A 24,593-nucleotide genomic window follows, 5' to 3' on the forward strand; every position below is an offset into this window, starting at 1 on the left:
CCCTGCCGGAAATCGCTCGTTTTGTGCCCCACTCTCCGACAGAGCTCACTTTCCCTCTCAAACGCGCTTATTTGCTGCCTTCAGGAGTGGGCTCTCGTTCCATCCTCCGTGGGCCCCCCTGTTCCTGCAATACCATTTGCTAACGCCTACCCCCCTCTCTTCAGCCGTGCAATAATTTTGAGTCTCGGCCATCTCTCGTCCATCCCTTCCTTAAGACGCTCCGCTCCGCCTGCCTGCATGTCTAGTCAGCGGCTTCATATTCATTGCTTATGCTGCATCCTGATCGGACGCTCAATGAGTCGATTTATTCTAATCCTTAGTACTTTAGCGACCCATTAGTACTTTTTTCACGTTGATGTTTATCCTTCTGTGATCCCAAGATGGTCTCATCCCCGTAAAATTCCCTCTCTTTATCAATTTGGTTTAATCTTACCATAAAGTTCTTGCCATAAAGTTCTTATGCATATATATTTTCCCTTCCTCTCGATCTCATTTGCGTACGATTAAAAGTTTCCTATTTTTCTGTTGGTAGTTTGAACAGTTTTCGCCCGATTGCATTCGGAAAATACCTCACCTATGTTTAATGCATCTCTTAAATTTATTCATATTATCGCATTATTGCGTCAACCATGTACAAATAATTCCGTTGGTTTGCAACTCGGTTTTCATTCGAGTCTCTTAACTTAATTCTCCTTTATATTTATTCCCTCCGTTTCTTTTCCTCCGCAAAGCTCACTTTTATTAATTCTAAACCATACCTCCTAATCTTTTTGTATGCTCCGCGTTTACTGCATATATTCTCTCTTCTCATTCTTTTCAAATGTGTCTCCAGCTTTCATGTACGTAATGCGTCCATTCACTCAATGTAAATGAACTGATTACCTGCATCTTTGAAAAACATCCATTTTATTTTAGTTATATCTTTATGTTGTGCATTGTTTTTCAGTATCCAGTTTCTCGTGTGTCTAGCCTTTTTGTTTTTCAGCTTGATGAAATCTGTACATACCTGTACATTGCTTGTGCATTACATTGCATGTAGGTTTGATAATTTAGTGGCGCTTTTAATGTGCTCGAGTCAAATCTATCTGCATCTTGGCCCAGAACTATATAGGAATTATAATAAAGAATAAAATATTCAAATTCATTGAATAAAATTTTAACCCTATTTCAGTAGCACAAAATTTGTAAATACAAGTTATAGACCTTTAAAATAGCCTTTTAGCAACATTTATGTATTTTGTGAAGTCTGATTACTTAAACTAATGTGAATTTTTTTTCCATTAAGTATGTATCTCATTTCAAATGTAGTGACAATCTATGTATATGAAAGTTTTGAATTAAACAAGTTTCGGCCATAACCTTCCTATATTTATTTGTTATGGGTATTCAATTTTTTGGAAAATCTAGTTCTATTAAAAATCAACCTGTTACTATAGAAATGAGTTTCTACGCGTGTATCTACGAATATGGTCGCAATCAGGCTCTGAGCTACCGTAAGCACAACACCGCACGCTCCCTCCCCTCTCCGAAGCCATTTTGCTCGGGAAGAAGTCTTCCTATTTTCTCAGTGGGGAAAAAAACATTCTCTGACCAAAAGACCGCTTCCGGCGTCAGTTTGTGAAGTCGTTTAAAACACGTGACGTGGCCCTCCCTCCACAGACGGAACGGGACCACCCCCCACACCACTCGCTTCGGAGGCGGTTGCAGTTTCTCGCTTACCCCGCGCCCCGCCCGAAGGAAACCCTACGCCCGCGCTAATGGCTGCTATTTATTCTCATCCCTCTCGCCCCTAGCCCCGCCCCACTATCTCCACCTCTGAACACCCTTCCCTCCCCCACCATTCCCCACATTCATCCACACTACTCCCCGCACCCTTCCCCCTTCAAATACGAGGGTCATCCGGAAAGTAGTACCCGTTCGTGCCGCATGAAGTGCTGACGACGCGAGTAGCCGCTGGACGAGGTCAGATAGCTTCAGTGGCTTGTCTGCCTTCTCTGAGCCAAGTTGCGTGACGCTAGCATTGCCTGTGTTGTTTCTGTGATTGTTTACAATGTTTAAAAAAATTGAGAACGCCGCCAGTTGTGAAGTGAGGGCAGTGATTAAATTCCTCAATGCAAGAAACGTTCGCCCATGTGATATTCATCGCCAATTAAAGGAGGTGTATGGAGACAATGTAATGGACGAGTCGTCTGTTCGGCGGTGGTGTCGCAACTTCAACATGGGGAGGGGGAACACACACGACGATGAGCGTTCGGGGAGACCGTCTGTCATTACAGACCAACTGGTGAGCTCAGTTGACGAATTCGTGAGGAACGATCGGCGCGTCACAATTGATGACATCTGTGAGCATTTTCCCAATGTTTCTCGAACAATTGTTCATGAAATTGTTAAACACCATCTGCATTATGCAAAAATTTGTGCAAGATGGGTCCCTCGCGTATCTCAATGAGCTGGCGGCGAAGGACTATGCAGCAGGAATACAGAAACTTGTCACACGTTATGACAAATGCCTTAATTTGCTTGGAGATTATGTTGAGAAGTAGTTTAAAGTATCCTCTTTCAAATAAAATTTTTTATGTTTGTTAATATTTACTTTTGTGTCTTTATTTCACGAACGGGTACTACTTTCCGGATTACCCTCGTACAATTATTTTTAATTCTCGGCGATAATGAGTCCGAACCGCAGACGAGCGGGCAGGTCTAACCCGGCGGAGGGGCGGTCGGGGGCGCGGGGGTCAACTGGCAATCGGTTGTCAAGTGCTCCGAGAGAGAAAGAAAGTGGGTGCTCCCGAGGGCCGTCGCTCGGCTGAGGACTTCGGGAGGCCTCGCAAGGCGGGCGGGCGTCTCAAGGGCATCGTAAATCCAGGGGCCCTCGGGGCAACGGGCGCAAGGCCCGTGATTTCTGAAAATGGAGATTCCTAGAAATGCCCCGATAATTCCAGGTGGGAATTTATTTAAATTAAACATATACATGTTTTGTACGGGCATACATAAAACATTGTAGAATACAATACTGAGCGAAATCAATGGTTTCTAATGCATTTCCGTTTTGAAGATCAAGGAACCAGTTGGTCAACGTGCTGCAATTATCGTTCCCCGAACCATTTAAGTAATTCTTTGGTCCATTCTTCTCATTGAATTTCCTGTGATGCGGCCGCAGTCGTCATAACAACCTTCCTTAACATTTCAAACCGAGCTCAGTCGTGTAGGAATATCGTTATCGCGGAAATTTGTACTAAGACTTTATTACAACTTGTAAATAATTGTATTCGTTCAACTCCATTGATAATAGTGTAGAATAGAAAAAGAACGAAAAGACATCCGAATATGTATATGTTTTAATAAACTACTGACATAATTTCTAATTTCGCTGAAAGAGTAAGGGTAAAATTGTTCTCACTGTCTATTATTATGAAAATGTCAATGATACGATTCGACTATCATCGTGGAAGAGGTTCACAGCTGTTATTGAAATATGCAGCACGCCTCGATATTGGAGAGAAAGCGGAAAATTAAAAATTTAATTCAAAGAGCAATAACGCGTGGTCAAAACAGCGGATATTTGGGAGCGGAAATTGCTGGGTCGGAGGCGACGAGTGCGTGGTGGGATCGATGGTGAAAAAACCTTTTGGGAGAGTCGGGTGTGTCTGAATGCGGCAGGTTAGGGTGTTGGGGAAGGAATGACGACAAGGGTGAGAATTGAAAGAAGGGGCGTAGTGACTAGGGGTGGAGGGGGCTCGGGAGGCATTAATGAGGGTGAGATGCAAAGAATGGTGGCTGCGGAGGAGGCAGGGGAAGGGGAGGCTGGGGAAGAGGAGGGCGCCGCCCCCCCCCCACAACCCTCTTCCCTCCTCTGCGCAGCTAAGTTTACCTCGGATCCATAACGTGGCCTATTATCTCTTCTAGTTGTATGGTATTTGAAGAGCAACCTCCTTTCATCAGTGAAGATATTCGATAAATATTCGGAACTAATTCGGAAAATATTCGGACGTTATTCGCATTCTTCCGCACTTCATGGTAACTTTGAGAAAATTGTAGCTAAACAGCACTCATTATCTATTGATACACACCGGTTGAAACCCTGTTTGAAAGGGTGACATTCGTAAAAGAGGGGACGCTCCGTTTCATCCAACATATTATATTTTATGTAGAAGAAATATAAACTCTCCTCAACTCTGACTTTGAAAAGGTGATTTTATTTTGAATTAAGTTTTTCATTAGAAACATGAAAGCATACATGCTTTCATGTTTCTAATGAAATGTCAAATGATCTCTCAAATGATCAATTATTTTTTTCTCCGCCAGAATCGTTGTTTCCATTTTTAGACTGGTTTGGCTTTCAAATGTACATATATTGCCGTAACATTCACCGGATTGTTAAAATACCTTTTTTGTTCGCCTTTAATAGCCGCAATTATTGTTAATGACGGTATGGTAACAGCGGAAAGAGTAAATGAGAAAAATATAAATTAAAATATTTTTTCCATTTTTTTCATTTATGGCCAGCATTTAAAATGCCAAAAATATCCATTCATATTCTCAAAACTGAACGAAAAAGTCCATCAATCATTTTTTCCCTATTAAGTCTCAATTTTTCGCTCAAGTTTATGTTTTGCTTCAAGTTCAAGTTTGCTATTTCAGAGGGTCCATTCCAACTGCGAGTAACTTGCTCAATTATTATTAGGATGATGGAGCAGTTATTTTTTCTAGAAAGGGTTGAGCGAATGGATGATGAGAGAGGGGCGAATGAAGGGTAGGGTGGGGTCTTGTTGACTTTGTGGATGAGGTTTGAGAGCGTGGGAGGCGGAGGGGGGGGGGAGTGGATGGGAAACGGTGAGCGAGGGAGAGGCGGGTCTTGTCAGTCCGGGCCGGCAAGACCGAACGGAGGGCTTAGACCTAACTGCACGACGAAGGGCGGAATAGGACGTAGTCGAAGAAAGTCATAGATCCTTTCAATGAATACTCATGTAGATCTTAAAATATAATATAATTATTAAAAATATCTCTGAGCAAAACAATTTTTGCCTCTATTCCGAACAAAAAAGGAATGTAATGTGAAATTTCTACCATTAGAATTAATGCTCGAAGCATTATCGAATACCTAAACAAATCTGTATGCTGCAAGTTGGTGAAAAACAGAATTTGTGTGAGTGTGTAGATACATTTATGCATGTATACATATAAATGTATACATAGAAATATATATATATATATATATATATATATATATATATATATATATATATTTATAAATAATACAATGCACAGTAACACACAATATAGAAACAGAAAAAAAGAAGAACACTACCACATTATTTCTTGATATTTCGACGGAAACACTCCGTCTTCATCTGAAGATCTAGAAACTATTCTATATCTTCAGATGATAGAAGATATATAAACTATTCTAGATCTTCAGATGAAGACGGAGTGTTTTCGTTGAAATATCAAGAAATAACGTGTGAGTGTTCTTCTTTTTTTGTGTTTCTATATTGTGTGTTACTGTGTATTGTACTATTCGGCACTTCCGTGTTACGTCTACGAAAGCATATATATATATATATGTGTGTGTATGTATGTATGTATATATATGTATATCATATATGTATATATATGTATATCATATATATATATATATATATATATATATATATATGTATATATATGTATATATATGTATATATATATAGATATATATATGTATATATATATATGTGTATATCATATATATATATATATATGTATATATATATATATTTATATTATATATATATATATATATATATATATATATATATATATATATAACATATTTCTAACATATATAGACCAAAGGCACTGCGATGGGAACGAGGATGGCGACGAAATACATAGACGACATTTTAATTCTCTGGGCGCATGCCCCTGAGTCACTTAATAATTTCCTATCCGCCTTAAATTCATCTTTCACTGTTAAATTCACCTCTTCCATTTCAGACTCCACCATCACCTTTCTTGACACAGACATCTCACTTCAAAACAACAAATTCACTACTTCAGTACACATCAAAGCCACTAACCACCAGCAATACCTACACCACACTAGCTGTCATCCTCAACACACGAAACGCTCGATTCCTAACCCTCTCTCTATCCGCGGACACCGAATTTGCAACACCACAGCCACTCTCAACAAATACCTTGACAATCTACACCTTGCACTCCTCAAACGCGGTCACCCAGAAAAGTTACTACAAAATAAAATCCACCGTTCCACCCGACCACAAACACCACACAATAACAAGCCCACATCTGACGCAGGACTCTACCTTTGCACCACCTATTTCCCCGGATCACACAGACTGAAAACCCTCCATAAGAAATGTTTCCAATTTTACATTACAATGACGCGACCTCATCCTTACTACCCCAATGCCCATCTATCACATACAGACGACCCGCCAATCTCAAAAACCTTCTGATATCCACCAACCCTTTGGCGCCCCCCCGTGACAAATTTCCCAATATTTCCCCGACTTACAACCACCCCCGATGTAAAACCTATCCTCTTATTATGCCTACTCCCCTCTCACTACATCCCCTCATTGCCCCCTTGCCACGTTCCCACGCTAATTTCCTCTCAAAAAATATTATTTATCTTTTATCATGCAAACATTGCACTTCCTTTTACATAGGTGAATGCATTACCCCCTTATCCATCCGAATGAATAATCACCGGTACTCCTGTAATTCTGCCTCACTCTCTTCTCTTCCTATCCCTTCACACGCCAATTCCCACAACCTTTCATTCGACCAGTGTTTTGCTCTCAGCATCCTAGAATCCCTACCTGATTCAGCCACCAACATAGAGGTGAGAACTCGTGAATCCGCCTACATACTAGCTTTCCGTTCTTTCAAAATTCCCACCCTTAACCGCCATATTTAATTTCCCTCCCAGCATTTCCTCCACACCTCCCCTCCCCACCCATACTTCTTTCCCCTCTCCAAAGCAACAGCATATTTTCAGTCTCTCTTGAAGAAGGCCTCTGAGAGGGCCGAAAGCTCGAACAATTATCCGTGTGAGTGTCCTTTTAAATGTTGCTATTCTATTCTATTTGTGTTATATTTTGTCAGCCAATTATTATTAATATATATATATATATATATATATATATATATATATATATATATATATATATATATATATATATAAACACAGTATTCAACCCGAAGGTCGGTTTGTTAGGTGATGGTAGGGTTCACCCAGTACTAAGCCCGACGGCGTGTGAAATATACACATCAGGGGAGGGGGGCCAGTTCCTTTCCCTGTGACGGTTACGGTTTCCCAGGAAGATCTGGTACCCGAAAAATCACATTGCTTGGGTTGTGCAGCAGGTTCCCAGAGTGCTTTTCTCGGGAGTCGAACCCGTGACCCTTCGGTCAGTAGTGCAACCTACCCTCTGGACTCCCACGACCCAATGGGAGTAGGTCGCGGTAGTCCAGGGGACCTACTCACATTGGGTCGTGGTAGTCCAGGCGACCTACTCCCATCGGTCGTGGTAATCCAGGGGGTAGAGACTCCAACGTGGCGACTATACATTTTTCAGGTATGGTCAAATTAATTGGAGAAGTGTCTGCCGTGAGTGGCGAAATTAATGATTCGGATATTGAAGTCGTAACGAAGTAATGATGGGCTACTATAGAGCGTCCATCGTCCCGTCTCCCCACGGCACAACCCTTCCCAGCACGAGGGGACACCTGGGTTTCCCCACTTCTTTTTTCATACATATACATATATTGGACTCAGTAAATAGAAAGCTCCGCTTGAAAATGATGCTGTTCATCGAAACTAATCGAAAATAAATTTTGTGTAAAGTGGAAAATTGCAAGAAGTTTCGTCTCTGTTTTAATGAAACGGTTCCATCATCACGCCTGAATCTGTAATTCACAATACCTTTCTCAATTCCATTTGTCGCTGGCAAGGGCCGAATTTCTCCAGGCCGTCGTCCTTCTTGAATCAAATCACTCCCCAGCTTCACTTCCAAGGGCCACAATGAAGTTTCGAAGCGTGTTTAGTATGTGGTAGGTGACAGTTGGTGTAATGGAGGAATATTTGTTGATTTATGGGTTTGACGTGGAGCGAGGTGTGAAATTTGCGATCCGTTAGATATGCATTGACGTCGTGGAAGGTGATTTATGAGGAATTGGAGAGGGAAGAGGAAGCTTTGACGGAGGAAATGAATGATTAAAGGGAATCAGTGTCGCGTTATTAGAAAAGGAGTATATAACGTATGCATCTCACCTAGAATAGAATTTGCAGAAATTAACGGTGAAAAAGCATATTTTTTGCGGTGGCCAAAGTAGAACTTTTGGCATAAAGGGCCGGATCTACTTCCCATCACACAGCCATTTACCTGGACGTAATGTTCGTTATTGAATGAGAAGGAATTTTGTTTGGATATTAATTGGGAGAGATTCCGACGCAATTCAATGCGGGAAATGTGTAGAGTGGCAAAGCAATGTGAGACCATCAGAGTGAGGGATTTGCAGAGGGATGCGGTTTCTATTATTTGGCCGTGATGATCTGAGTGTCCTCAGAGAGAGAGAGAGATTGAGTGGCGAAGGTTGCAGAAATGGCGCGTGTCTTTCAAATGGGACGGTGGACCAATGGTTGGATGCTGTGGTTGACAATAGTGGGCATTATCTCCTCCTGCGAGTTGCGGAAAGGTACGACGAGTCTGCCTGGAATGTCGGTTTTATGTGGTCTGGGCAGAGTAAATGTAGAAGGGATGAAATCGTGTGTGGGGCGGGTTCGGTATGGAAGTGGAAAAGCCGTCGGAGGGCCCATTATCCCTGAGAATGGGGATGATTTCTGCCAGAAAGTAGTCTTAAGTTAATCACCCGTCACCAGCGGCCAGTTATCTCATCCAGCCCCTTTCCCTCAACTGACGTGCCACCACCTCTCAGGCCAGTATGTGCGGGCCGGTAGGATGGCCTTCGTGAGCATCCACTGGGCACTCCGGTTTAGGATACTCGGCCAGGACCTCGGAGGAAACGAATCGTCTGGTCACATCCAGTGACTACAATTCTCTAAGAACATCCCAAAGTATTTACTGTAGAATTTCCTTATTATTTCTTTATCCCTTCGACCTCCTACATGTATTTATTTTTTCCTACATCACCATCAGCTGCCAAGGGAGCCAAACTAATTAAATTCACATTCAAATGTTGTGTACGTGATAGGAATTTCAGTACACGCTGAGATGATTTGAATTTGTTTCGGATGCTTTAAGTCACTGCTTTCGGGATCTCTACGTGTGAAGGAGGTTCTATGCGTGTGTTGCAGGGACTCCATTCTAGTTTTTTCGTTTGGCTATGTCATATATTTTTCCTTTTACTACAGTGTTTGACGAATCCAGCTGTTACTATTTCAACCGAATCTAATTAATTAACCCAAACTATTATCTTGAGTTGTAATGTCCTTCTCGTCTGATTTAAAATGACCTCTAATTATTAATATTATATATAATATTTTAAAATAATTTCTTTGAGTTCATGAATTAAATTCGTTGTATCTGAACTTATAAAATTTTCCGAATATATTTGCAAGGGCCGCCTTATCCAATGACCCTCGATATGCGCCCTCGTCCTTAGATCGTGTGTGCTCAACCGAATCTTCTGTCTCTTTGCCAGACGCGCCAGTAACTCGGACGGCGGCAACATCTGCGGCAGCGCCAGTGGACTCAATCAGATATCTGGACTCTCGGTGTGGCTGAGCGTCCTCCTGGGGGGGCTTTCCATGCTGGCCAAGGAGACCGGGGTCACCGTGATGGTCGTTAATTTGGCCTACGATGTCTATCGATCGTGGCCGTTCATTAAAAGGTGAGTCAGTTCCCACTAACAAGTCGGGCGGAGGTCACGCCTGCTCCTTCCTTTTTATTGGCCCTCAAGAGATAAAACATTCCACTCCGTCGTATAGACGAGCCCTCCAGTTACTGGACGACTTGCTAATGTTAGTTGAAGCCTTATGCACACTTCTCGTGGCGAAGCGTTAATAGCTTCCCCATCATAACAACTTCTAAGAGTGAGCAATGTTTTCAAAAGAAGAAATCTATCTGAGCTTGATTCAATGCCTAGAGAATATAGCTTTTTCCGATAAGCATCGTTCTAAACCTATGCACTTCATATTGTTTTGCTAGAGGGGGGTCAACTACTGTAAAAATATGTTTGCGTCATCATCAAAGTTTTGTTCCTTGTTTGTGACAAATATTTGGTCGGAACTTTACATATTACCGAGTAATAATTAATAACAGATCTGCAATCATCAAAATCTTTCTGGCAACTCATGACATTATGGAATCCTCATTATTTAGCTTAACTACCACCTAGTTATTTTTGTTGATTCATTTGCAAACGAATCAATGGGTCTTGTCACTACGAAAATATTCTCTTTTTATCTGGAAAATTTAATAAAGTTTGAAACTTTAAGTCACTTAGGTGGATGAAATCGATTGATGTTTTAGTGGCTAATTTAGTCTCCCACTTTTGGTTATAAGCCATTGCAATTCATGCCAATTGATTTCATAACGGTCTTGAATAATTTTGTTATTTGAAGTGACAACCTCCGTGGATGGATAATGTCTTTCACGGAGCGGATTCACTTTCGATCCTCAATTTGTGAGATGTAAGCATTTCTCACGTCCTCTCTCTCTCTCTCGTCCTCTCAGGACCATTGTGGAAATCCGCTGGAACGAAGAGACCTTGTTATTTTCGAGGAGGGCTGCCAAGGTCCTGATATCGGTGAGTATCCTTTCCCCCTCCCCCCCCTCATTCCCCTCTTTGCTCTCCCCTCCCCTCGCCACCTTCCTTTGTCGGTTCATTGGAATTTGATTTTGAAGAAGTCTGTCGCCGATCTAACGATCAAAACACTACTCTCAGAACATTTTGATAACTTTAGCGCCGAAAGAAATAAATTCCTAAAAGGATTAAATCCAGCCATTTCACTTGACTGCGGGCAGTACTTCGCTACTGTTGTCTTCCCCGTTTTTAAAATTCCCCGCTCCAGTCGATGGTCACCTGATACCGGTGGCCGAAATAATGGTATAGAGTTGTTCATATATGTTCAAATATTGGCTATAGGATTGACACATTGCATACATAGTCATTCTTGATCGATGGTAATATACCGCGAATATTCTTTACATTAAAACCTTTTAACGTTAACCGAAGTCCCGCGTTTTATCTGAGATCTCCCAAAACATAGTTTCAAATCTGAATAAATGAATGTCCATAAATAAAAAAGAAAGTTCAAATGGATAGTAACTCCAGGAGTACCAAAGAGTCAATACCCTGAATCAAGGAGTTTAATGTATTGGCCTAAATGGGAATACTTACGAAACGGAGCACACGAAAATATTTATTCCATTAGAGACAGCAACTTAAATAAAAATTGAAATAAGTAATATCACGTTTGAATTTGTGGAACTAATCCATCACGCAAAGAAAATAAATACAATTTAAAAATTCCATTTAATGTTTTAAGTTTTACGTTCCTTGTTACAATTCAAAGTATCATCTTTAGGTGACATATGAAGATAATACTATGCATTGAAGCCCGATTCGTAAGGTTAAGACATGAAGTGTGATATATATAGTTGCAATTTTGTTTTTCCGTGACATTTTTTTAATTCTTTCATTGTGTAATGCCGATTAAACATAAGTTTAAGAGCATGTAAAGCGGATTTCAAAAATAGTGAATAAAATTAATTTCAGTGTAATTGGCAATGAGCTCGCTATCGCTCGTAAATAACTACATGGGGGCTAACATTCCCAATTCATGTTTCATGAAAAAGGCAAAGCCGTGAAAACAAATGTTTGTAAATAGGTATCATCTTACTCTTAAATGAATGTACTCATTTCACACTTTGCTAACGTAATAATTATTTTTATTCTGTTTGGGAATTAAAATGTCGTCCTCTAGATATTTATTATTATTATTATTGATATTATATCGGTTAAGGTAAGTTTTGGTTGAAAACAGACTAGACAGTAGCGCAACGATACATTTACCTCAGACTTCTGACAAGATGCACGCCATTATATATGCAATAATATTAATGGATGTGTGTCGTAAGTATTTATTATATATCATATCTGTTATGGAAGGTTTTGGATAAACACCGATCATACAGCGGTTAAACGAAGATTCCCTTGCTCCTCCAGTAAACACAACCCAACATCCATCACTACAATAAACTCCTCTTCATCTCCGCATACTTCCTTCCTCCCTTCATTCCGCCCGGCATCCCTTAGCCATCCCTCCCTCTTCTGTCTAACGCTCTCCCCTCTACCACAGCCTTATTCTCATATTTCTTTTCTTCGTCTAAGTGTGTTGGTCTAATGTCTTTGCCATATATTTCCTCTACATTCTCCTCCTTCTTGTAATTCCCTTCTTCATTTCTGAAAGTGTCTTAACTTGCCTGTGCACCACACCAATGTCACGCAGCAACTGTTAACTCTCTATATACTCGCAATAATATTCGCCGCATTTTTTAGACACATAATAGTTTTTCGCCTCAGCTCTGTCTCATTTCTTGACAAATATTTCCTTTTTCATGCACATTTTTTTCTATTTCGCTTATTACAACTTGTAAAGATAACTCCCAAAAGAAATCTTTTGACAATTTAGATGAGAAGCATTAAGGTTAGTATTCTCTCCCATTTCAAGCGTTACTACAGCGACACCAAGCTGTCCTTTTAATTTTTGCTACACCTCAGCCATTCGCTCGGGATCGTTTATTCCCTCTCTTGAGCTTTATTATTTTACTATCGTACTTCACGCTTTATCCATCGTAGTTGTCTGGGTAATAATCGTGCTTTTCTAAACAGTTAAATGATATTACCGAAATCTTTTTAAAACCTCTCCCTTTTGCCGCAAGTTTGACGTAAGCCACCCATAGGTAATTTTGAGATAATTTGGAAATAAAATTTTAGAAAGCACCTCTATTGGCATAACTGCATGCGTCGACGTAATGTGTTTGCACTTAATTAGGGCATGTTTGTACTATTATAAAGTTTTCCATGCTTTTTCCTAAAAGTATGTCACAACACTTGAAATACCAGGACAATTTTTAGGACAGAAAAACTAGGAAATACATGCATGACGAGAGACGGAAATAGGAAAACACAGACGTTTCAGGGCCGTGCGAGGTGAGATGGAAGGCGTACTGCTGGTTGCAGCGGAGGGGAAGGAAGCCAGCGAAGGGATGACGATATTATTTAAGGAAAAGGGAGGAAGAAGCGTAGCAAACATGGAGCAGGAGGCAGCAAACATGCGTAGAAAGAAGTCGCCGGAGTATCCAAGCTCATGCGGTTTTCGAGGAAGAGAAAGGCTAAGTTGAATATTAAAAAATAAGTTCATAAACTAGAAGAGGTGGAACAGTTTACGTATTTAGAAAGGGTTTTGGACAAAAATGGTGAAAAATTGTAGCGGCAAAAAGAAGAATTGCAATAGGCAAAGAGGCTTTCACAAAGAGGAGGGAATTGATGACAGGGACGTTGAGCAAGGATATCGAGAGAAAGCTCGTTGAAACTTTGATATGGAGCGTGGTTTCGTAGGGCGCGGAAACATGGTCATTGAAGCAGAAGGTTAGGCGGAGATTGGATGATTTTGATATGTGGGTGCGGAGAATGATGGAGAGGATGAGGTGGATGAAAAGGGAAAATAATGAAAAGTACTAGCCTGATAAACGCCAGATGCTACCTTAAGCGTTTGATTATTAATAAAAATACGATCATAGCTGTGCAATTAAATCCTCTTTTAGTGTATAATTTGGTATTGTACCACTCCTGTGGGTCATGGAATTGACTTTATTTATTTCCCTGAACTTGTGAAACAATTTTAATTTTTAAGTAAGCCATTGTAAATCTTTGTCCACTCGGCTTCTCTTTATTGACTGCCCACGTCCCGCTTGTGGAATGAAATATTCTGGAATTTTGTTCTACCTACTTCTTTTTGAACAGCTCTCAATGGGCCTATTTCGTAATTTTAAAAACGAAACCTTAAATAATAACAAAAATGCGTCACTGGCTTCGAATTTGCGGATGTGTCCTTCACATTTTGCAGTAAAAATAAAAAAATTCCACCTGCGCTTAAAGTCATAATTTCAAAGTGAAGGTGATGCAAATCAACGAGGTTACAGAAAAGTGTTGTTTGATATTCTGTGGCGTGCTACGTACAAAAAAAGAGTGAATTATTTTTTATGGTCCTAATTGTCCTTGTGCACGAAGTACAACGAAAGGCCTCTTTTGGCTTCGCTGCCAAATATTGGTTCTAAATCACTCCACGTCTCGCTCTGCTTGGCATCTCGACTAAGATGGGCCTCTTGTTGGACTTGCTCCTTGACCTCGGCGCAGATTGCAGCGCTCTATGCAGATGGCGTGGAAGGATCCCAGCGTATCTCACCGGCCAAATCATGTCCGACCCACACTCCTCCCCATGACCGTGGGATCGCTCCGCAACAAATGCAACGCGCTAGGATACGGAGGCGCCCATCCCATGGGCCGTGTTAAGCTGTTAGGCAAGCGGCCAAGAGGCATTATGGCCGCAAGTTCGAATCTAGGTGCGGGCACATATTGTGGGTGGGGAACGAGGCTTGATATAGGGTCGCTTATAAATCGCTGAAAGTAAGCTGAGTAAATTCGTTAAATTACACTGCTTAATATATTATTTTATTAAGAAAATGGCCTTCTTTGGTAAAATTGGGAAATAAATCTGCATTGTGCAAGGTCTGTTGCAATAGTAGGAGGACTGAGTTGATTAAAATAAAATTATCACCAGAATTGATAAATTCACTCAAAATTCTTCGAAGCAGCATCCTTGTTCGTCCCCACACCGCTGCCAGCGGGTTTTTCTCGTCTCGTACGCCCTCTGGAAGGCGGCGCCCGAATGCTGCTAAACTCCCCCGTCACGGTCTGTTTTAACGCTTCCAACGAGCCGTAGTGACGTCCTTTCAGCACGAATTTGAAGCTAAGGAAAAAAGAAAATTCTAGTGGGGCATTGTCTAAAAAACTTGGATCCTCTCTCACATGTTCGAGAAACTCAGGTAGATCCGCGTGCGAGTTTCCTTTTGTTCGTCCGAGAGCACTCGCGGCACCAACTTCGCGTGCACCTAACTCACGCCCATGTTTTCGATCACAAGTCGATGCACATCACTTTTACGGATGCCAAATTCATCAGGCACTATGCAAACCCCTAATCTACGAACGCTGTTCAAAAAAGATATAATCTTAGCACATTGTCGTCACTTTTTAAGGTCAAAGGGGATCCGTGAACGTTCGGCGTCTTCAAACATCTGTTCTCTTCTCCCAAATCAACTTGTGCCACTCGGAAACGGTCCTTGCTTTCCCGGTGATTACCAGTTTCATGCTGAACTTGATGACGTAGCGCCCTGTCAATAACTGTTTCATGACAAAGTGGACGGGTTCAAGTTTAAGAGGTGTCGCAAACGAACGATTCGGCCTCGGCAAAGGCTGGTAGCGAATTACCACCGGGCTCCTGCCTTTTTTGAGACTTCCCTCCCTTGAACTCAGCAAGGGAAACCGCCGCCCGTCAGTCCGTCTACCCGGGAAGAAAGTCATGCTATCTTTGAGACGGACCTTTTATGTACATCTCAGTCTGCGATAAGGGGCATCATGGTAACATGATTGTATCGAGGGGAGTTAATCTGGAATCGTGTTTATTCTTAGTTGCTTGGGGTAGTGTGGTGCCTACATCCAGTTCTTCCCATGCCTCTTTAATCATTTCCTCTACATACATGTTGAACAGCAACGGTGATATTGGGCAATCCTTCCTGTGTGTGTATTCACACGCCGTCGGGCTTAGTACTGGGTGAACTCTGCCATCACCTATCAAACCGACCTTCGGGTTGATCTCTGTGTTTATGGTTTTTTACATATGTATATATATATATATATATATATATATATATATATTCTCGACCTTAGTATAGATACGTATATACGATATGTGCGTGTGTATGTGTATATATACAGGTGTATGTGTATATATATATAATGGGACGGATACAATAGAACACAAATAGAATAGCAACATTTAAAAGGACACTCACTCGTTAAATAGTTCCAGTTTCTTCAAGTGAGCTTCACTTGAAGGCCTCTGAGAGGGCCGGAAGCTCGAACTACCATGTGAGTGTCCTTTTAAATGTTGCTATTCTATTTGTGTTCTATTGGGCCGTCCCAATATTGTGCCGCTCGTGTGAGTTTTTCCGTACAATCGTGGTATATATATTATTATTATTAGGTAATCTACCGGTTAAGGTAGGTTTTTGGATGGACAAAATTACTAATTCAACAATTTGTGACCCCCAACAAAACACTACATCCCACTCTACATCAGGTCCCTCTTCATCTCTGAGTACCTTCTTCCTCCCTTCACCCCGTCCAACATCCCTATCCTGTTCCTTCCCTTTCCTCGTTTGCCTAACTTTCTCCCCTCAATCACCGTCTTCAACATTCAACCGCCGGACAATACCCCCCTCATCCACTTTTCCTGCCTCCATAGGATTGCTCCCAGCAAACCCCTCTCTTCGCCACCATTCCAAGTTCTTCCTCATTTATTTTCTTCTCTGTCCATTTCACCTTCTCCATTCTTCTCCACACCCACATTTCAAAAGTCTACGTCTATCCTCAAGTTTCAATGACCACGTTTCCGGTCAGCAGTCCAACGCTATACCCCCTGGACTACCGCGACCCACACATATATACACACACGTATACACACGCACATTTCGTATATACGTATCTATACTAAGGTCGAGAAGTGTTTTTTATCTGTGATCATATGTATATATGCATGCATTCGTAAAATATACATTGATACACACAAACACACATCTGTGACTCCGTAGCGACACTGTGACGTATTCTCGCAGTGCTCACGAAATCGTTACCATTCTATCGTGATTTCTCACTTTGTGACTTTTTTGTGCATACCTGCGTAAAATTTATTACATAATGCCCATTCAGTGTTATGTTTAGCCATCTCATTACGAAAGATGATCAATGTTGTGTTTATTGTGGTCACCCCTGATTCAGCCGTCAAAGTTGTCTAATCAGACCGCCCGCCACTCCGGCCGCAACTCAGCCTTTCGATCTTCGTATTCAGAAACGAGGTGACCGTTCTACAGACATGGATCGAAGTTCACTAAAAATGGATTTACGTCAAACACCCACCCCGGAAGCCACAGTTCCTTTGACAACGCCATTGCCATCTCAGGGGACATCGTGCCCCAGCATTGGCTTGGAAATTGCTCTATCGTCCGCAGTAAGATCGTCTTCGAATCTGCCACCATCAGCAACGTTCACCGCAAAGTGTGTTAAAAACCTTAACTTTGAGCGAATTTTATGTCCCAACGCAGGTTTTTCAGCGGACACCTCATTGCTTTGGATCGAGAAAGGCGTTTTTAATGGCCATCATTAAATAGGCATTTTAGTTGCAATTCTTGTGGTAGCACTCACTCTCTCGATGATTCCCCAGTCACCTTCTGTAATAAGCCACGGTCTTAATAAGTCACCTTTTAGGAACTGCGACGATTTAGTCACTGCCAGATCAGGTTCCTAATTACTAACCCGTCAAACGCCAACGCCTGCCAAGAGGGCAGCCAAAGAGGTGAAACTCTCCCCCTTCTCCCGGTAGCGACCTAAGAAACATCAACGCAGGACGAATAGGAAACTCCACTCCACTTCCCCATCCTCTCTCCCTATATCCCAAACTCAACATCCTCAGTGACGATGTCGAATGGCGTGGTCCCGCCCTCTCTAACCCAAGGGCCGTCTGACAACGCATTGCGTCTGAGGAAAATCGTAAGCTATGCCGGTATAGTCGAGGTAGTAAAAACACACGCATGCCTGGTAGACCGCAGGGATGGCAAACCAGGGAACGTGTCAAATACGCTGACATTGCAGACAAAAAAAACCTTTCAAACGAATCCGGCCCCACGAGGATATAGGGCTTCATATTAAAATAACTTCCCGGAACCTCCCTGTTCGAATACGTCACCGCGGTAGCCGTCGCAGTCCAAAGGGGTGACAACATCGCCCACGCGACAAAGCTGCCTGGTGAGATGGCCTGCATCTCCCTCAAATCATAAAAAAATCCTGAATGACTTCATGCCCACAGTCGCTCACGAGGGAATGGTGATCAACCAAATATTTGTGGCCGCGGGCAGGATGGTCCAGTAAGCGGAGCAATTAGTAATTTCTAACGTGCCGCTAGAGTTCTCCAATGGCGATCTCCTGTACATACTCTGCCAAATAGGCAGTGTGATCCATGTCCCATGATCATACTCATGGCGGGAATTAAAGAGGCCAGGTTCGGTACATATCCACTGCATGCGGGGGCGAAAGCGTTCCAGGGAAAACGAAGCGAACAACGTCTGCACGTGATGCTCTACACGGCGGAGACTCCACGCAGTGGAAAAAAAGCTCAAGAAAACGTGTACCTCTTCGGAATCCGACGGCTACAAACAACTAGCAAAGTATTACGGAACGCAATAATCACTTCCCCCACTAAAGCCGCCGCCGTCATCGCCTTCCTCAAGGAAGCCAAAGGCCACTAGGACCCCGCAAGTATCGTGATTAATCTCTTCGGAGAAAAAAACCTCTGACCAAATCGCTGGAAATGTTGGCAGGCAACAAAGCAGGTAAGGAGCCGGCGCTGAACCTACGCATCAAGAGGCGGCTAAACACCCTAGAAAAAGTTATGTAAGAATGGATCATCACCTCCGCAAAATGTAATGCCCATCTAATACTTCGCCAGAGTTTGCTCAACGCCGCCGAAATAAAACCAACCAAATATCTCTCGTATTTCCTGCGTCGAGCATTTTTTAAAATTAGTAGAACGCCAGAAATGCCCTGTGTACCACAACCCTCTTGGTGTGGATGACAAGTTTTGGAGTTCATGTCACTTAGCGCCCTCAGGAGTCTAAGAAAAAGGTATCAGTTATTCGTTTTCTTTGTGAGGTGAAAGCATATCTTCCTAATGGAAACAAACCTGTGCATCGAAGCTACGGACCAGCTGGCCAGCGGCTATGCCGTTGTTCATAACCCTCGCACCAATCCCATACACGGGCACCGTCATCGGTGTGTCTTTTAGGAAAATCCTCAAGAATGTGACCCACAGAGTGGTGTACTGGGGTCATGTGCAGACCTGCGTTTCGAACTCATATATATATATATATATATATATATATATATATATATATATATATATATATATATATATATATATATATATATATATATATATATATATATAAATATTCAAGTATGCCCGTGAATGAAGCCATCATGATCGAGGTCATCAGCGCGCTTCACGGCGCTTAAGGATGCTAAGAAAAGACTCGTCAAAACTTTTATATGGAGCGTAGTTTTGTGCAGCGCGGAAACGTAGTTCTGGAAGCAGGAAGATAGATGTAGATTTGTGGCTTTTGAAATGTGGGTGTGGAGAAGAATGGAGAAGGTGAAATGGACCGAAAGGAAAACAAATGAGGAAGTACTTGGTATGGTGGGCGATCAGAGGGGATTGTTGGGTAAAATCATTAGGATACAGCAAAAGTGGATGACAGGGGTTATTGACCGGCAGTGGGATGTTGAAGACTGTAATAGAGGGGAGAATGTTGGGCAAACGAGGAAATGGCAGAAACAGGATGGGATGGACGGGAAGAAGGGAGGAAGGAGTACACAGAGATGAAGAGGGATTTGATGTAGAGCAGGATATTGTGTTGTGTTTTCCTAGGAGAAACAAAATATATATTTGATAATTGTATCCACTCAAAACCTTCGTCCTACTTAACCGGTAGATCACCTAATAAAAAAAATCATGGTTTTGTTATTTCCTATCGGGAAATATCCATTCTTAATGTAACATTGCGTAACTTGCTTAATATTTCGCAAAACGTCTCGCAAATGAAGACTAAATGAATTTGAATGTTACGCCTTTAGCGTTGTACGGTTGTGTTTACATCGTCTCAAGCAAAGGACAGGCGCGTCTCTTGCTCTCCGAGACCTGAACGTCCCTCGAGCCATTCCGTCACGCTTTTCCTCCCCCTCCAACTGCGATACTCTCCCCCTTCCTCCCTCCCTCCCTAATCACCGCCTTTAATCCAAAAGCCCGCTTAATCTTTAAGCCCTGCCTTTTCTCCCGACCTCAATTTTTATGCCTCTGGCTTCAACCCACACCCAGACCCATCCCTCCGCGCCCGCCTAGAATTTGACCCGCTCTCTCTCTCTCTTGGCCTCCCCCCTCCCTCCAGGCGCCCCCGAGCAATAACTCATCCTTCGGCGAGAATGTGAGCATTTTCTATATACTCCCCATCCCCCCGCTCCCCTCAGACCCTCTACCGCTTGCTCTCCCTATCCGATGATTGCTAAACCCACCCCCACCCCCCTTGCCGGACTCCTCCCCCACCCACCCCCTGTTCCATGTTGCTGTTTCTCCCATCACCACTCCCTTTTTGCCAAGTCCGTCCACCCTCTCGCCGGCGGTGGTCGTAGTAATTTCAAGCGTAATAGTATTATTTTGGAAGCGTTCATCCCTCGGGATGAATGCAATCCCCCTTATTCACATGTAAATGCCTCGCGATCGACATAGAACTACTTAATTTCTCGAAAGTAGCGGAACAGAAGATGTCAATATAAAATGGCATCCTTTACATCAAAGTAGACACATTCTTTTTCCTAAAGGCGCAATTACAAATAAAATTGTTTTAATTTTTACTTGCTTTGAAACACAAAGAGTCCAAAAACCAGTGATTATATTAGGTCGCAATCGGGGTATTTGGTAATCCTATTATAATTATAGCCCGCCATGTAAAATTAAGTATATTCATGCTTAGTTTGTGACTATTTCACGCTATGAGATTTGGGGTAAGCAGGACCTGAGGTCTATGAGGGCCTGATCTGAGGGATGGTCCTCAGATCAGGCAGTTTGGACTATCCGTTGTTTCACCGTTGCAGTGTTCATCCGCCGATTTAATATTTATTTGCAAGAATTTGCACGTTTCTATTCGATTTTCACCAAAAAATAAATCTCTAACTTTAGAATAGCACTTGACGTATACTAATTTGTCAATTTAAATTTTAAAAGTTTTTATGCTATTAAATGATTCAAGTTGTCTATTACTTTGAAATTTGCTAAATGATTTATTGAATCAATTCCTTGAAATAAATTTTAAATGAGTTTTTGAAGAAAACTTAGCGCAGTAATTATTTCTATCTTGTCAAAAACATGTTGAATCATTCGAAATTATATTCTTAAATTACTAAATTAATCTTCGATTCCCTCCACACAAAAAGTTATAACTTACAATTTTGCAAAATATCAGTATTGTTTCAGCCAAGTGCAATATTTTTCAACTTGTATACTGCATCCACTAGCTTGCTTTTAACTTTTGATGTTAATTATTTGATTATAAAATAAAAACTGATGGTGACGAGTTATGCAAATAACATATGGGAAAAGCTATTATGACTCCATTTGGATAAACTACATTGATTTAATGGAGCCTTTCTTTCCGAGACGTGTCCATCTCCAAATGAGCACCACTTTGGAAATCCAGATCGCTCAAGCATCATTTCTGTTCTTTGTTTTAGCGAACGAGAGATAATATTTTTTTTTAATTCAGACCGGTAATATTTTTCCTCAATCTCGTTGATAATCTCAAATTCTGGCCTTTTCTTTTATACCTACGAGCAGTCTCAGGAGGGGCATTAATAAACCCGACGTTGTCCCCTGCATCCAATCCCAGAATGCCCCTCAGCGGATTAACTTCTGATTTCTCATCTCTCAAGGGCTCGGGGAATATTCCCCACGCATCCAGTAATCTCTCCTCCCTCTTCCTTTTCTATTCCATTTCAAACGCCTTTCACCGCTCCGCAATGAGGTATTCCATTGTTTCCATCATCCCTCGCCTCGTTTGCGCTTTCGTTATGTTTCCTGCGCGTCGCACGGCTCGTCTTTCGCCCGACTCCTCCCGGCGACGAGCGAGGAGGCTCCTGCGGGGGGGACAATGACTGCCTCTCGATGACAGATGCGACGTCGAGGGCGATTGTCTGCGATCCTTAAACTCCTTTCAATCCTCGCCTCAAATTTGCGGGTCCATCTCGTGCGATTCGTACTCTGCGCCCTCCCTCCTCAATTCTGCATTCCCCATTTTCTATTCTTAAGACCAAATTTTTCACTGGTCTGATTCTTTATCCTTCTCACTCCAGCTCCTCTTCTTGGGTTCAGTCACCGTTCCTTAGTACTTTATTATTTTTAGCAGATGTACCGCGGAAATGCAATTTAGTGCGTGCGAAACTTACCGCCAGTCAAAATGTTATCCGATTTTCTGAGTACGTCTATGCATCGAGACATTATCCTGGGCGCCGACTGAAGGACATTTGTGTAAGGCCACCAGCTGTGCACGAACAAATATGAGTTCAGACATGCATGCATGGCAATATTAATTGAGCTGAAATTGCTTAAATACATTCATTTATTATGGTTAATTAATTTTATTACTTTTTGTATGTTGCGAAAGGACGAGTACTTGAAAGTGTTTATTACGTCGTCTATCTCCCTTATTTTATATCAGTTAATGCTTGTTTCAATCAAATTTGTAACGAAAGAACTTCCTAATAATAATAAATGAAAAAGAGAAACTTGGTTCCAATCCACCACTTTACAGCTACAGCGTCATCCTCAGGTACAGGTACCTGTACCTGAGGATGACGCCGTAGCGTCGAAACTAGTCGTACCTGAAATAAAGTGGTGGATTGGAACCAAGTTTCTCTTTTTCATTTATTATTATTAGGAAGTTCTTTCGTTACAAATTTGATTGAAGCAAGCATTAACTGAGATAAAATAAGGGAGATAGACGACGTAATAAACAGATTCAAGTACTCGTCCTGTCGCAACATACAAAAAGTAATAAAATAAATTAACCGCAATTCTTTACATTACTCCAATATCTCGTTAAAATAGCAACAGAGTAGCTCGCAACTTTCCGGTGTCTGTACTTCTTTGTAAATCACTGCGTTGTTTTCAAATAGCCTGCGGTTGCTCCTCTTACTTGGGAACTTAGGTCACTTATGAGAATGGAAAAGATTATGGGCACCATTACAGTTCCCTGCGGCACTGCTGAAGATGTTACTGTCTCTAATAAACTGACCCCATCGGAAAGTCCTTTTTTATACATTTAGTTAAAAAGTCCCTGATACAGTGAGCCACTTTACGAACTTTGTAACTTATCCTAGGGACACCTTGGAAAACAAAAACGATATCTTTCATCCTTTATCCAGAAATATCTTTTATCAGATATTGATAAGGTGGTTAAGAGCAATGATGCCAAACGTATTAATATACAATATTGCTGCATGTTTAATAACTAAAATGTTGGAATATTTTCTAATCCTCTAATAATTTCCAAATCCATAATTAGATAACAAGTAGTAATATTGATAACTTTTTATAGTATCCGAAATTACATGACTTAAGTGTAATTAAACTTATACTTTCATATGCTGAAATGCGTTTGTTGCTGCATCGCCCCCGCGCACCTCCAAACACCTTTTCAGAACCGACACTGCTACTGAATCATTTTCATGTGACATTCAGAAGAATTACTAAGTTCCCTTAAACTATAAGTTCACGAAAACCGATCATAAATCCGGTAATATTTAAGTATTCATTGCTATTACTCTTTGCAATAAATTCTCCGTTCAATAGCTTATATAGCGGCCCTAATGGCGCGTGGCAGGGGTGCTACGACACTTCCCATTAAATAGAGAGCAACTACAAAATACATGCTAATCCACACCCGTAGAGATGTTCATATTCAACTTATTTTAACCTACACACGCGCAAATATTTATGCAGCTGACAAATTTACACATGCACCAACAAATGCACTGAATTTTGACAAGGTGTTAATCATGTTTTGGCTTGGTAATAGATTTTTTATTATTTTTACAATGAAATTGATTTTTTACGCATATAATTCCTTTTTATTATCGAAAAGAAAGAACATTTGAGTCTATCTGTATTGAAGTCTATCTTCTTTATCCTGTCGTTGTGGTCTTCCCCATCCATGTAATGTGGGGCCATAATACGTACTTCCCTTTGTGTCATTGTTAAACTCGTTTGTTCTGAAACTTGCTAAAATTATAAGTGTCGCTTCTACTCTTCGTATTTCAAGTGGCTACCGGCTTAATTCCCATAAAAGACATGTCGCCCCCCTCTTCTTATCGCAACAATTTTTGAGGAATCTGGCGTATTTTCTCTGAACTTCATCTAACTATTTATCAAAGATTTCTCCCAGTTACTCTCCCGTACTTGTGATGTATTCTAAATTGAGCCTCTCTCTTAAACTTTCCATTTGCATTTCCCCACCACCTATTTAATGAAACCGAGTTTCATTAAGGCGGATCCGCATATTCTTCTTATATATGCGGCCCATGAAAGACGCGTTCTTAGAAATACCCCAAATATTTAATTATATCTGCCATAGTTTACACTGAAACATCTCTTGTACATAGCCAGAGAATTGTCCGTA

At 41.5% G+C, this 24,593-nt stretch overlaps 1 protein-coding gene across 1 annotated transcript in view; it reads left to right on the forward strand.

The window, feature by feature from the left end:
* The window catches only part of LOC139688552 (protein O-mannosyl-transferase TMTC1-like), a 1,154,623-nt gene that overhangs the window by 584,382 nt on the left and 545,648 nt on the right, over positions 1–24,593 (forward strand). Inside the window, 2 exon segments of the mRNA XM_071586100.1 lie at positions 9,673–9,861; positions 10,707–10,779. Coding sequence (XP_071442201.1) covers positions 9,673–9,861; positions 10,707–10,779 — 262 coding nt within the window.

Source organism: Hetaerina americana, unplaced genomic scaffold (genome assembly GCF_022747635.1).
Source record: "Hetaerina americana unplaced genomic scaffold, ioHetAmer1.1.p SCAF_20, whole genome shotgun sequence".
NCBI lineage: Eukaryota > Metazoa > Arthropoda > Insecta > Odonata > Calopterygidae > Hetaerina > Hetaerina americana.